This window comes from Filicampus tigris, chromosome 4 (genome assembly GCF_054856515.1).
Source record: "Filicampus tigris isolate MCC_2025a chromosome 4, RoL_Ftig_1.0, whole genome shotgun sequence".
NCBI lineage: Eukaryota > Metazoa > Chordata > Actinopteri > Syngnathiformes > Syngnathidae > Filicampus > Filicampus tigris.
In genome coordinates, this window is record NC_141220.1 from 9,319,951 (window position 1) to 9,336,069 (window position 16,119).

General features: G+C 40.1%; 1 protein-coding gene across 2 annotated transcripts in view; it reads left to right on the plus strand.

The window, feature by feature from the left end:
• Window positions 1-1,209: 1,209 nt before the first annotated feature.
• trim44 (tripartite motif containing 44) overlaps window positions 1,210-16,119 on the plus strand; it is a 68,592-nt gene continuing 53,682 nt past the window's right edge. For both annotated transcript variants that reach the window (XR_015086605.1, XM_086029135.1), the window contains exons 1-3: window positions 1,210-1,443; window positions 7,546-8,156; window positions 9,667-9,744. Coding sequence is in view for 1 of the 2 variants with exons in the window: in XM_086029135.1 (XP_085885261.1) it covers window positions 7,596-8,156; window positions 9,667-9,744 (639 nt within the window). In the remaining variant the exon portion in view is untranslated. The remainder of the gene's footprint in view (window positions 1,444-7,545; window positions 8,157-9,666; window positions 9,745-16,119) is intronic.

A 16,119-nucleotide genomic window follows, 5' to 3' on the forward strand; every position in this document is an offset into this window, starting at 1 on the left:
TTGTTAGTGAAAACATGGCCATCCTAGCCCAACCATCCCTTTAATAGTTTCAGGATCATTCCAGAATTGGAGGACATTTTATCTCAGGATCATTCCAGAATTGGAGGACATTTTACCTCTCACCCATCAAATTTTAAATAATCCACACTCAAAATATTAAAACATATAGTTTCTGAGTAAATGTACTTGTCCCGAGACTATTAAAAAAAATAAAACTATGATAAAATAATTCTTGAAAATAGTTTTTAAAAATAGCAAATAAGTGTGGAGTACACCATAAAATGTGAATTTTCTCTTGTCCCACCCCCTAACAATCAAAGTGAATCTCAAATAAAACAGTTAAATGAAATTTAAATGTCTTTCTTTCTTTTTTTTTTGTATTATTTGTTTCATTGCTGTGTTATGTAACTGTGGGCACATTCTTTTTAATAAACATCACATTTCAAATAATAATTATTAGTCATGGAATGTGAGGCCCACAAAATGCATACAATAGTTATAGTTGTAGTAACAGCTGTTACTATAACTTTTTTTTAGCATGCTAGAAAAAGAAAGCGGTGAATCACATGATACAATGGATTTAACATTATAAAACAGTTTCCAAAAGAGAATGGAGCAGTATGACCTCTTTTCTATTTTTCACATTTTTTATAACATAGTTATTCTTGATTGAATGTCTCACTCTACCTCATGCAACCCTGTTATGCATATATGATCACAGTAAGACAATTATTATTATGTTTTCCTTTCTTTACTTATTTACATAGCCTACGTAAATTTGCCCTCTTGGTCAGCAGTAACAGCTTGCTACATAGCTAACTTCTACTGAGAGAAAGCTAACATTCATCCGGATTTCGGGATTTGCAATCCTGCAACCCTGTTGCTGTGATGAGAGTGACAAGGTTGCACTACATTATACTGGGTTGCATCTCCTCCGCTTTACTCAGACTTTAGAAACTATTATTTGTAATTGTGTATCATTAGTATTATTATTAATAGCAGAAAATCAAAAAAGTGAAGGTTTATTTTTCATTCCAAATATTGAATAAACGTATTTTGTATTCAATGTTATTATATAAAAATGTTCAACAATAACAATGTACACGAAAATCCGAATTGATTTATTTAGAAATCGATTTGAATACACGCTACATTGACGTAGTGTTTAAACATATTTTTAATCATGCTCGCGTGAGTGCGTGACGTCATACTAGTCGAACCGTAACACCGGAAGTCAGAAAACAAGGAAGTAAACTTTGCTCGCTCGGAAACGATATTCCAATGTAAACTGACAGTTTATTAGATAGCACAGTAATATAATTTTAAGCACGTCACCTACTCTTACGAGGGTAGATTTAAAGCTAATACCGCAGCTGACTTATCGTAAACAAGCCCTTGTCAGAAAAGCTGAGGTGCCAGTTGGGGACAGAAAAACACCGATCGGTAAGTAAACTTAGAACTCCCGAGGACTGTATGGGTAAGGAAGCACACTGCGTGCAGATATCACACATACACATGTAGTAATGGTATAAATGCTGGTAAAACAGAGAGGGAGCCCCCCCTCAGCAAGATATGTGCCTATGTCCACAGTAGGAACTTGAATGGTACCCTAAGTGAAAGCCACTTTGGAGTCTTCACGTTCCCTCTGACAGGCACATGCATGCACAGACGAAACACACTTACAGTTTCTGAAAATAGATTGAACTATAAATATGAATATAGCAACAATATTTAGATGCACGGACACAGAGAATTAAAAGAATACACATATTGCAATCTACAAATGGGAAAAATTGCAATAAATTATATGGGGGGGGGGGGTGGCGGTAAATGACCAACCTAGATGGCAGAAGATGCTCTAATATATTTGAGGAGTGCTTCCTATGTTGCATACAAATACAATATAATTTTGAAACAATATGAAACATATATGATTGAACATGTACATTATTTTTGTTGCATGTTAGTAATTTGTCAGTTCAGAGAGCGTATCAGTAAAACAGAGGGCCCATATAATTGTACATTGAGCACTTTTACTGTTTAGGCCGTTAAACTCTCAGTAAACCTGCACACTAACATACTGCTTCATCTAATGACAGTTAATTAGAAAAAAAATACGTTTTTTTTCATGTTTATATTTATATTTAAACTTATGAATTATCTTAGTGAGATGCTACTAAAGGTTTTGTAAGAGGGTTTCTTGAAGTGCAACCTTATTCTATTTTTCTTAAATAAACGGAAAAAAAACCCATCATCCTTAATCTAATGTCAGTTTATTTGAACCCCAAAAATCCAACCAAATGTTGCAAAGAGCAACTTGCAATCGTCAGTAATCGTCACAGTGTCAGAACGTGAAGTCCTTTAAGAACTCTTTTTAGTTCTGTTACTAACATCCTGCTAAAATGCTAACTTTTGTGAGCAACTATCTTAGCCAGAGGCTAAATAAACACTAGAAATATTATTGACGATTGCAAGCCCCTAGCCTCCAACTCTTGACATTTCTCTAAGAATACTAATTTACTCTTAATTTGATATCATATCCATTTATTTAAACTGGACAAAGTAGAAAATATTGCAACTTGGAATTGTCAATAACCTCTCACTTAAAACATTTTTAGCAAAATCCTTGACGACACCTCATGTCTCTGTTATTAGCCTCTTGCTAAGATGCTTGCTCACATTTTTTAAATGCTTGATTTTAAGAGACATTGCAAGGGGTCATAAAACACAATGCATATACAGTGGATACGGAAAGTATTCAGACCTCTTGAATCTGTGTCATTTGAGCCATTTGCCAAAATCAAAAAAGTTCATTTTAGTTCTCATTGAGTTACACTCAGCACCCCATTTTGACAGAAATGTAGACAAAAAAAACCCCTGAAATATATGGTCACAATTATTCACACTCTTAGCAAAAAACCTTCACTCACATGCTGATCTTCTGATCTTCCTTGTGAGGGCTCTGCTCCTTTATTGGAGTCCAGCTGTGTTTAATTAAACTGGTTGGACTTGATTAGGAAAGGCACACACCTGTCTATATAAGACCATACAGCTCACAGTGTATGTCAGAGCAAATGAGAATCATGAACTCGAAAGAATTGCTCAAGGAGATCAGAGACAGATATTGTGGCAAGGCACAGATCTGGCCGAGGTTACAAAATAATTTCTGCAGCACTTGAGGTTCCTCAGAGCACAGAGGCCTCCATAGTCCTCAAATGGAAGAAGTTTGGGAAGACCACAACTCTATCTCGATTTGGCTGTTCAGCCAAACTGAACAATCGTGGGAGAAGAATTTTGGTGAGAGAGGTAGAGAAGAACCCAAAGATCACTGTGGCTGAGCTGCAGCGATGCTGTAGGGAGATGGGAGAAAGTTACACAAAGGTAACTATCACTGCAGCCCTCCACCAGTTGGGGCTTTATGGCAGAGTGGCCGAAATGAAGCCTCGTCCGCATAGAGTTTGCCAAAAGACACATGAAGTACTCCCGGACTATGAAAAATAAGGTCTAATGAGACAAAGATTGACCTTTTTGGTGTTAATTCTAAGACGTATGTGTGGAGAAAATATGGCACTGCTCATCACCTGCCCAATACAATCCCTACAGGGAAACATGGTGGTGGATGCATCATGTTGTGGGGGTGTTTTTCAGCTGCAGGGACAGGACGATTTGGTTGCAATTGAGGGAAAGATGAATGCAGCCAAGTACAGATATATCCTGGAGGAAAGCCTCTTACAGAGTGCTCAGGACCTCAGACTGTGTCAAAGGTTACCTTTCAACAGGACAATGACCCGAACCACACAGCTAAAACAACAAAGGAGTGGCTTCAGAACAACTCTGTGACACTTCTTGACTGGGCCAGCCAGAGCCCTGACCGAAACCCGATCTCTCTGGAGGGACCTGAAAATGGCTGTCCACCAACCTTCACCATCCAACCTGACAGTACTGGAGAGGATCTGCAAGGAAGAATAGCAGAGGATCCCAATATAAAGGTGTGAAAAACCTGTTGCATTATTCCCAAGAAGACTCCTCAAAAGGTTGCTTCTACTCAATAAAATGCGCCGGGGTGTGAATACTAATGACCATATATTTCAGTTTTTCTTTTTTTGATACATTTGCAAAAATGTATACCGGTACATTTCTGATTTTCTTTCTGTCAAGATGGGGTGCTGAGCGTACATTAATGAGAAATAAAATGAACTTTCTTGAAATTGGCAAATGGCTGCAATGACACAGCAAGTGAAAAATTTCAAGGGGTCTGAATACTTTCTGTATGCACTGTAAGTAGAGCCCGATGATTAATCAGCCGATTATTGACCAAATGGCTGATTTTGCTGATTGTATTTAATTTTATGCACTCCAACTTTACCTTTATGTACTCTAACCATAGAGTACAAGAACAGTTGTACACAAATGACACTGTCTCATTGTGTGTTACACATAACTATGTATCCCTAAATACTAAATACATAATTACATTTGCTGATAAGGTCATTCTATGGACCTGTCATTTAAAACAAAGCAAATCTTCATTTTTACACGCAATTCTTAGATTAGCACTGCAAGATGTGGTAGGAATTGACCTGTATTTCACTATTTTACACACAACCTAAAGTCTGACCTGGCTATCATAATTGTACACACAACCTAAAGTCATGTTTTGTTTAGAAAATAAAAACAATACAACATAAATCAAATATACATATCATCGCTGTCCTGTGAAAAAGACAATTAAAACAAACATTTTTTGAATCTTCACATTATTGAGATGTCTGTAATGCAGTAACCCCATTCACGTAAAAATGAAAAAAATGGACAGTGTTTTTCACTGGACAGCAACGATATGTTAAGTATGACACACATTCAACTAAAAGCAGGGGTGTCAAAGTCAAATGGACGGAGGACCAAATACAACATTTTGCTACAAGCCGAGGGCCGGACTGATAGAATGTTCATTGAAATTTTTTAAAATGTCCAAATTGGATTGGGTCCTTCTGATGATGTCACTCTTTATATTTCTGTAATATATTTCTTTGCCTCTATGTTTGTCACCCCCCTGGCTGCTGTGTTTTTACGTTCGGAGTTACTACATAAAAAATAAAATAAAGTACGTTACTGCTACTTTTGCGAGGCAGCTCGTACGTCACTTCTGCTTATGACCCGAGAAGAAGCCGCTGTCCGTCTTGTGAAACAATATCAGTGGAACGTTGGCGTTTCTCCTGCCAAACTGGAAACAATTTTCTGGTTGACTCGGGCTGCAAGATTGTATGAACTGTACATAATGTGAAGTAACACGGATAGGATCATATGATTGGTATGATGTCTCCAACTGACTCTATTTTAGAGTGGCAAGGTATGGATGTGGGTGCTCCTGTCATAGAACACAGGCCCGTATTCCACTTGACACGTCTATTTACTGTGGTCTGCAACAACACAGACAAAGAATAACCTAACAACATCATCCAATGCATATCCATTAGTTAACAATATGCCTAAACATTAAAATTCTCTGTATTAAGCAATTAAACAGCCAAACAATGCATAAAATACACATTCACACGTTTCATCATTAGAATAGTAAGCATACTAACCGAAATAACTAACTAGTGATCATCAACGTGACATCACGTGAGGTCCCTCTTAGCCAATGGGATGCCAGGAAGATGCTAGGTAATAGCCAATGGCAGAGCAGCGATGAGTATGGAAACTCTGGAGCTGCGAGTAGCAGCCCATGCTGTATTTTGACCTTTCGTAACCTGAAATTTTTTTCGTAACAAGAGGCAATATTTTCCTGTTGAGGTGTTCCGTAACTTTAAAATTTCGTATGAAGATACGTTCATAAGTAGAGGTACCACTGTATTAACATTCCCACTCATCGTCACTGTAATTCCTGATATATGGGCTGAAGTGTGGAGCAGTAGTTTGTCGGCAACAAAAACTATTCAAGAATAATAAAAAAATATTATAAATCAGCAAATTTACTGGTCACCCGTGTGCACCACACATTCACAAACATTGGCCACCGTATTCAGAATAAAGTGGAATAACAAAGCTGCAACTTACCGAAAAGTGCATTTTCCCACTCATTCATCACTTTCATATGCAGACTTGTGACTTTATTCATGTTTGGCTGTATGCTGGCGTCACACTAATAAGCCGCCGTAGTTAGCAAAACATGCCTCAGGAATACAGGCTAGTTATGAATGATGCGGAGTAAAAGCATGTAAACTGAATGTTAACCGAACATCCAAGCTGTCACATTTGACTTGCTCACTAAAGTACTGGGCGTGTGTGTGCGTGAGTGCGTTTGTGTTTGTTGGCTCAACTCGGTGACTGTTTTCTGAGTGTGTGTGTGTTTGCTATAAGCTTTTGTTCATCATGCTTGCGTAGTCGCCAGGTTTTCCTCGTAAACCATATGGCCCATGGTGGAACAGAATTGCTCTTCCCGGTGACCGTTTTGGCACATCGAACATGTTATTCGCACGGACGTCAGTTTTGTCAAGATCAAATGATTTACAGACTATGGACGACGTGGACTTGCGCCTTGCTATTATTCCCCGCAGGACACTCCTCCATACTTGTCACGAAGCAGCTGCAGTGCGGACAGAGTCACGTGACTGGTTCCTGCCCGATGATTCGGCGAACGATTATCACTTCCTCCTCCTCTGCCGCCAATGCACCCCAATTCGTCGACTGAGGATTTGAGTATTTCCTCATATTTTGCGGCCATCGACTGACTCGTTATGCTTTTCGAGGCAGTATCAATACTAGATCATGTAAAATTACACATCGTGAAAGCAAGATTGACGATGATATCAATGGCGATATACATCGCCCACCTCTAAATGTTGGGGTGCATCACCATCCCCCTAGCAATTTGGCCCTATGCGGCTACACATATGGCACATGCCAGAAACCGCCTCTGATTGTAGATCTTAGGATAGATTGGTTGCCAGGGAGAGCCATACAGCATTATACATACTGTTTTCTGATCATTTTGCTTACCTATGTAGCTACAGGCAACATATTTTTTAGAAGTATTTTCTTTGCCGGTTTTGTTTGATGCCGTGCAGTTCTCTGCACATCATTACCACACTGATAAACATTGAGAAATAAATATATGTATGTGTATATATCTATATATCAACTCAACATTGCAATATTTGTCAAGTCAGAATGTTTTATGCTTCTTCTATGCTGCTAACAATGTGTTATCTCTGTTCAGCCTACACAGCCAGCACTTACTGTGAGTCAGTAAACAAAGCAAGTGTGGTTGCACTCAAATAGTCACATGACTGACTGTAGATTTGCCTTTCCTTTCCCTGCCTTTATAAAATGCATGTGCTTTGGTAAAGCTTGTTTATGTTTCTGTGGGCTCCCTCCATCCTGTTGATTCTGTTTCTGGAATTTCATATTAGAGGGAATTAGTCCTGTGTGTCTTAATCTTTCCACTGGTGCACATAATAGCTCCACTCATTGAAGGTCATGGTTATTATACTGTCATTTATGCAATGTCTCATCTACAAGATGTTGTCATCTGCCACCCAGGTGTATTATCAGCATTCAGGGACCACAAAGGAGAACCTTGGGAAGGAGTCATGAGTCTGGAGGAGCTACCACAGATGGATGGAACATGTGATGCATGTGAGCCCGACGAAGCTCAACCGGCCACGCAAATGTGCCACACTTGCGGCTTTGCCTTCTGCTGTTTGCATGCTGACAGACACGTCTCCAGTACTCATCACCCGCTAACGCCTTATAACAAGGAGGGGACACGGGCTAATGGACGGAACTCAGACGCACACTCCGGATTTGGAGGTGGGGCCAAGGAGGAGGCTTTGATGGGGTTGCCAAATGAACAGAATTTGGAAGAGACTGGTGATGATATGAATGGCCAGGAATCCAAGAATCCCCCGCTGCTACAGGGAGCTGAGTTGGGAGCTGAAGGTTCACAAGATGAGCAGGAGGACAAGGCTGCCACACAGGCAGTGAAGAGGGATAATGTGTCGGTAGTTAGGCTACGTTGCAAGGAGCATGGGCAGGAAGGCTCCCTCTACTGTAAACCAGATGAAAAGATCATCTGTGTCGTGTGTGCAATGCAGGGTGAGCACCAGGGACACGAGATAATCACCCTGTATGATGCCTACATCTGGCAGAAGGTGAGTCATGCACATTGAACAGGACTTTTTATAATGCAAGTCATACTAACAGTTCTTTAGAGTGAAACATCTCAATCTAAGTCACTGTCAGGAGCATGTTTGGCACAGCCGTATCACAAAATAGCCACATCACAGCAGTAACAGTTAACCTAGGATTTAGCTACCTTTGCCTTATACGCAGGATCCAAATTTTGTGGCATCGGCCTTGTCCTGTCAGGGGTCACCACAAGCGAGTCACTCGCATGTTTTGTTTGACACATGAAGCGGGAAATTGCAGCATCTTTATGTGCTTTCACACTGCGACATGGCATCCCTCATGCAGTTAAGATATCCATGATGACGGCAGTGCCAGCGGCTGGTTGGCGTACGGAATACCTGTTAGACAGCAACAATTGTTTTCAACAAAATAAATGACAAAAGTGTGTGAGTGACTTTAACAGCATTACAGTCCTTCAGTGTTGATTCTGACTTGGTTACTATGCCTGCGTAAAGTACCTCGATACGAAATGATACCACGGCAAAAAACGAAAACATCAGTAAAAGTAATGCAAAAACAGAACTTTTTAGAATTTGTGTTAATTCAAAATAATATTCTGCAGTGGAGACTATTAATTGAACTTATTGTGTGTATCCTATATTTTTTTCATGCCGTGTTATACTGTCTTAACATTTTTGGGGGGGGATAATTCCATCACTAGCGTTCGATTGTAGCATATTGTGGATTCAACCTATTTTTTATTTTTTTTTTTTTCCATAGCTGCTTCTGGTGTTGTCCCACTGCCCCTTGCACTACTGTTGTTGTTTATAGCCAGAGACTTAAGTATGCTGTCGGATGACCTTCGTTCTTTCCACATTCAAATACTGTATATATTATGTATATGTGTGTTTATTATACAGTATATAAACTGAAATTATTGCATGGAACTTAAAGGCCAGTTTACATTACTAACATGATGGCACATAATGTCCACCAAACATTTCTGTTATAAATGGCGCACAAGTAGCTAGACATTTTAGCAGAATAATACTGTATACATTATAACACAGGAGCAATGACCAACGTGTTGTAGTATTGCTGTGGAAACAGTGTTGTCATCTGGCCTGCGGCTAAGCCTCTGAAAAACAAAGTAGCTCACATTAGCTGCAGCACTTTCTCTTCCATCAGGGCCCCATATGGATTGGTGCGAGACAAAGGGGGTCACTCACAGCCCACGGCTGTATTATTTATGCTAAAACCTTTCAATCTTTTTATCCTCTTTCTGTATATTCCTGTGAGAGAATCGCAGGAGTGGTTATGTGGAATCCCTTTGGTTTGAGTTTTTGAATCTTTGCCCCTCAAACCTCACCTTACCCGCTTCATTAGACTGCTATTCTAGAAAGCAATTCACACCTGAGTGATTCCATAATTGAGGTTCACAGATTTCTGTCTATACTGTATGTACTAATACTACTACTGATACTAAATAATTGATAAAAAAATACACATCTACCTTTTGTGTGTATTCTGTAGGATAGGCAGGGTTGTGACCTTCTGGACTGTGCACGACAGATGGAAGAAAGAATCTCAAACAAGCAGATGAATTCAGAGGTGAGTCCATAGATCTGAATTGACAAAGTGACTACAAAAAGCACTGTTTTCTCTGGAGCCTTGGAGGATTTGCAGGTCGTGAGACAACTGTGTTATGTCCTTTCAATATTATTATTATTGGATTTAGAAAAAAGCAAACATTCAAACCAATGTATTCTGCTGCTCAAAGGACACTATACTATACTATACAAATATACTTCTGCCGTTCCAATATGATGGCTAAGCTACTTTGCACATCATGCATGGTAATGCTTTCATCTGTTTTAGCAATAAGAAAAAAAATCAACATTTTTCATTTTATAAATGAACCATAACATGTGAGTTGTGGCGAGTGAGTAATCAGGAATAAATTGTGTCACAAAGGTGGCGAGCGCAATATTTTACCCCCTGATTTAACAATTTATCCATATGCTCATCATGCCTCACCATTCAACAGACCAGAACTTACCTGGATTCGGTTCATGCAGATAGAGTTGTATAAGAGATTTGGGATTTATTATGTGATTAGTGACTTCAGCCTTCACTTGATGTCACACTTTCACATTTACGATAAGGATAATTCTGACATTGTTTAACATAAATTTGAGGAGAACATGTCTAACCAGATTTCCTCTCGCTGTGGCTTAAACCCTTGTGGACCAAAATCAGTTAATTGAATCAAGGATTTAGCAGGGTGCGTGTTATGTATTTCAAACAGTGTTAAATACGTACAGAACATTCAAATAAATAATACATGGGATGGATGGACTGAACTTTTTGATATATTGCAATGCCATGCTACACAAATAACATTGTGAATAATTACCACAGGGACAATTTACCCTTTTATTAATTACAGCACATCTGTAAGGTATTCCTTGTCTGTTACTCTTCTCCGACATAAAGACACCAGTTTATATTGATAGTGCTTGAGCTGTAAGTTGCCATTTTTATTGATATAAGTTTAATGCCAGCAGGAAATAGAGAGGGCTCCCTTACAGCAATTTATTGTTGCTTGTCAAGGTGATTGGTTCAGCTTTCGTAACTTATCATCAGTGCTCAACTGATCTCTGTCGTGACGACTGCAATGTAAATACGACTGGGATAGATCAACTGTGAACAGACGTAGTCACAGTCATCAAGCAATCCTTGTTTTAAATTTGAGTGGGCAGAGTGGTAGCTCTCAAACCTGGAACATTAATAATGCCGCACCTTTGTCCTTCTGCACTGAATGTCCTTAAATGAGAACTTCACGGGAGAGGGATGGCTATAAAAATAAGTTGGCTGTAAATGTAAAGGCCCTGATAGATCAAACCGACGTCGGAGGTCGTGAAGCGTCGTGGCGTCTGAATGCGCCGTCTGTTTGGTGTAGTGGCCACCGTCGTAGTGTCGTAACCCGTCTGTAAGCGTCTTGGGGGCGTTTAAGTATGTTGAATCGGCGTCGGCAGTCGTGACATTTGGTCACTCTGATTGGCTGTTAGCTAGCAAATCAGAGCTCGGAGCACCAACGGGAAGTGACAAATGCGGAAAAACAGTGAGCACGCCTCCACTGCCTTAATCTTCTTACAAGTACAAGAGCGAGGGTTGACAATGTAAGTATTTCACAATACCGCGTGAATAACGTGATGGTTTACTTTGCGTGGGAGTTCATCGTGAGCGAAGAACATAGCTGAATGCATTGTTTACGTTTTTATAATCCGCCCCCGGCCAACAACTTTCCGGTTGGATTTTTCTAACCATGAGAAATGGTGACTACCGCCGCCGATGGTATGGAAGGGTATTACATCTCACGCATGCGCAGAAGGTACTTCAATGGTCAGCGTCGCTGTCTGTCGTTGCGGTGTATTCCTCCAGCGTGACGTGCCGACAGCCGGCCGGACGCCACAGGGGGTAAGCGTCTGTCACTGTTGGCCAGCGTCTTTTTGGTCTATCTAGGCCTTAAGGTGTTTCCCAAGTTCTGTTCTCCACTGCATACTGTTTTGCCCATCATGAATCTGATGATTATTCTTATCAAGTATTGCACATTCAGTATGTTAATGATATACCCAGTTTATGTTGTGCAGTGTGGCTTATATTCATCTGCAAAAAGTGCAAATGTAGAACAGGCTTTTGGTACCTCATCACTATAGACTGTAATGCTATAATTTTTCTTGTGGTACACATTTCCTTAGTCAACCCTAGGACATAATGTTGTGAAAAGGGGTCACAGTTTAAAAGAAAAAATCAACCCCAACTCTGCAAAACATGTTGTAATTTCCATCATGGGGCGTATTTTGTAACTAAAACTTGACTGCCCTTGTTGTGTAATGCACAATGTCAAAGTGAGCGTCAAGGACAGGTACAGCTACCGTACTCTCGGGCTGTTATCCATCACTGAGCGCATCTGTATTCCCGCTCTATCAGCCACCTACACTATGTCGCTCCACGTTAACTGGCTCTCAACCCAGTGGAAGGAAGGAGAACACAGGAGCATTGTTAAGTGCCTGCAGAGATTTGACCCAAGTGCAGTAGCATATTGGAGACGGTTAATTTGAATAACTGGCAGCTGGCACTATTTCTGAATTTGCATCTTATCATACTGAAATATCAATGCTGCCCCTGGGACTGCCTTTACGTTAATCAGTCATCTGCTGTTCCAGTATAGAGGTGCAGTGCACCGTCTGAAGCCCACTTTCCTGCTTCCTCATGGGGCAATGGTAGAGATATTATGTGGATTTGTCAGCGTGTCCTCTCTGCACTCCCAAATGTCAGTGCTTGCATTATTATGCATGGCAGGCGAGCATCAGAGTGACGGCTTCTGGTAAGGAAAGGTCTGTGTATGTGTGAGAGAGCTGGTGAAAGCGTGAGACATAAGTTGCACAAGTTAGAGTTGTATTGTATGAATGGCTTTAAGAGTTTGAGGAGAAAAAGGGGTGTCCGGGTTGAGATTCACATAAAAGGGAATTTCACTTCTCAGAATGTTTTTCAACACATGCACATGCAAAGATGTGATGAATCTCACTAAATCGGTACAAAGGTCAGTATAGCTTGGATAAGCCTGGTCATAAATGTGTTTGTGTGTGGCTAAATCTGTCTTCTCTGACTTGAAAAACCTTCAAGCAGACACACAAAAGCTCGTCTTCTAGAGGAGAGGCGAGGACACAACCAGAAAAGATCTGGAAAAAAATGGACTGTTTGTATTTCTTTTTATATCAGTTGTTGATAGTTTTTCCTCTTGTCTACTTTGTCCTATCCTCTCACCTCCTACTTTTTCCTCTCTACCCCCTTCTCCCATCGCGTCGTAAGTCTGTAGCCCTGACTCTGCTCACAGAATTTTAATTGGGTGACTCAGTATCATTCCCAAAGAAGGTGGCCTAGCTTGCTACTTGGGCTTCTATCAAAGCCAGTTAAAAGGTGTCAACAGAAACGTGTTTTTTTTCTAAAAGTTTGCATATTCCTCTTTGTATTTGTCCACTTTAGGGCTGCAACTAACAATTATTTCAGTAATTGTTTAATCAGTCAATTGTTTTGTCGCTTAATCAATGAATTGGATCAAGGAAACATGTTTTAATTTATATCCCTTGATTACAAAATAGGACATTATTTCAAATTGACAGTGCAGAAGTGGCACAACATAGATCCATTATAATTCAGTTACTGGTTTGGTCCCTAACATGGTCCGTAAAGGACAAAAATGTTGATCATTGCTTTCCAAAGTGTTTTATTTTAATTCATTCATTCCGTGGGGGGGCGCGATGGTAGCTTGTCAAAGTTGGTTGCCAGAAACACTAACGGAAGCCCATTTAAAATCATAGGCGGACCGGCCAAAAGGCGATTACTATTTTTCCTGTCTGGACAAAAAGACGAATAGACAGACAGTGGAAGGGTACCCCAGCTGTAGGCGGTTTGAAAAAATAAAAATTGTGAAACCCAAACTCACATCTTAAATTTGGGAAAAATACAGTATAGCTTTTGTTTTGTTCGCACATCACATCTGCCATGTTTGTGGAGTGCATCACTGAACTTTTTTTCAGACTTCTTAATGTTAGGGTTTCAATGTGAGAAGTAGGGTGCAAGAACAGGTACGGAAGAAGGCAAATTTATGTGATGAACATTTATTGAATGCGTTGAATAATGGGCTATGCAGGGGAGTTGACTGGAGAGGGTTGTGCAACGAGGTGAACAGGTGCAGGATACTTGTGGGCAAGGGGTGAGGTGAGGCAATTGTGAACAAATCAGGAGTACAGGAGAGGATGCTGGTGCAGGAACTCTGAGAGGAATATAAAATACAGGTTGAGATCAAGGCAAGAGTGCCTGTATACGAGCTGGATGCAAGTGACTCTGTGACAGAGTCACAGACGTACAGAGGGGAAGGGGCGGGGCTTAAGGAGGAAAGGCTGACACCTCATGGACACGACACCACATTTAGCAATCGCGGTGTAAAGATCGGATGACAACAGTTTCCGCTGTTAATATGTTATAAGGTGTTATTTGACTGAAAAATAACATGGGTTGTCCCATATCATGTGGTTGTGTGAAAGTTATAGTCAATAGTTCGGTGCTTTTCGAGTTACAAATAGCATCTAAGTATCACGCCTTGTTAGACCGATCAAGGAAGTACTACATGGATCGAGTTTTGGGGGCATGTTTGGTAATGATGAAAACAAATACATTTACACAGAATGTTCCGTTAATACTTTAATTCATAAAAGTGCCACATGCAGAATTTAGCTTGCAACAAGTGGTGTCTCATGATGTTCCACCTCCGTCTGTGTTTGTTCTAATTTCTCTCTCATCACTCATCACTTCCTCTTCCCGTCTCTTATAAGCAGACTCTTGTTTTGTGAACTCAACTTGCCTACAATGCAAATGAAGTTTAGCAAGCTTGAATGCATTTTTCTTGCAAGCTTAACACGTTCTCATGGAAATACTTTCCCTAAATATAAGTTAGTAGAGCACAGAGCAGCTCCCACAAAACAAAGAGCAGGGATGTACAAGCTTCATGGCCCCATCTGCCGTTGAGGCCACAGGGAACTTCTGAAAGGGCAGAGAGATCGATGGGCGTCAAGGAAGGCCTACAGATTGCTTGTGCTAGTGAAAGAATGTGTCAGATCATGACAGATAAGATAATAAGGCTGATCAGATTTATGTTAGAATTCCTGTTGTGGCTTGGCTAATGGACGCAGCAGTGTTCAGTGGATTTATGTTCACTGCTTTCTTTCCACTTAACGTTCATAGAAAGTGAGGGGGTAGAGGCTGAGTGGTGGGTAACATTGACCCCATACCCGAGAGACTGTTTTTTTTTAGTAGTTTAAAATTTTAAACAGTGTCCGTATACATGTTAATTGTTATAAATATGCTTAAAATCATGGCCTTTTGTCTTAGCATAGGAATCGTGCATCTGAGCCACATGATAAAAGCAACGTATGTTGCATTTGTTGTCCCTTGAGGCCAATATGGATTGGTTATGTGAAAGAATAGAGATTTTTAACATTGGAATTGGGAACTTTGAAAGCTTCTCCTAAAGTATACAGATTAAATGAAAAAGTAATTAGTTAAGGGTGAAAGAATTCCTGAACTATTATCAGACAGTTCCATTTAACTTGGTGAATACAGTATATGATTCCATACAGGTAATAAACAAGGGATGGCTCACAGCACAGTTGTCATTAGGGATGCACTATCAAGGTGCTGATACTGTACATCTGTACTAATACAAATATGCCAAGCCAAGCACGTCACAGACGCAATGCAGCACATTGAGTAAAGAAAAGGAAGAGATGGGTCGAAAAAAATATCTCTTCAGTTGTGCTCTCCCAGATTCATTTTCTGGTTTGTAGTATTCTCCAAAAGTAGTCTTGTGAGGTATCATTACATCTACCAGACTGTATGTAGTTCTTCGTCTCACTTTGTCTAATTGTCTGCCTTAATGCTTTCTAGGTTCAGACTGAGACACCACATAACTGAAATGCCTTGTACTGCAGGCTACATTTAGGTGAAATGTGAAAAAAACAAGCAGTTTGATGTTCAAATGCCAATAATGACAAGTTTTATTTGAGCGAAACTTAAAGTAGGGTCAACCCCCAAATTTTCTTGACAATAATGTGTTCTGTGCGCCTCCACAAATCTAAACACGGCATTCTGATTGATATTGCATTTGTGGAATATGAGTTAAGCAAACAAAAAAGGTGGATTTTATTACTTAACTCATATTCCACAAATGCAATATTAATCAGAATGCTGTGTTCAGACTAGTGGGGCTGCATCAGGCATGCCTAAAGTCTGGCCTAGGGGCCAATTGCGGCTCGTGTTCAAATTTGTAGCCTTTGGCATAAAATTAATGAGTGGTGTTGGCCACAGTACAAAATCCACGTAAAAAAAAAAAAGGATCAGTTTTATATTTCACCACCAGATGGC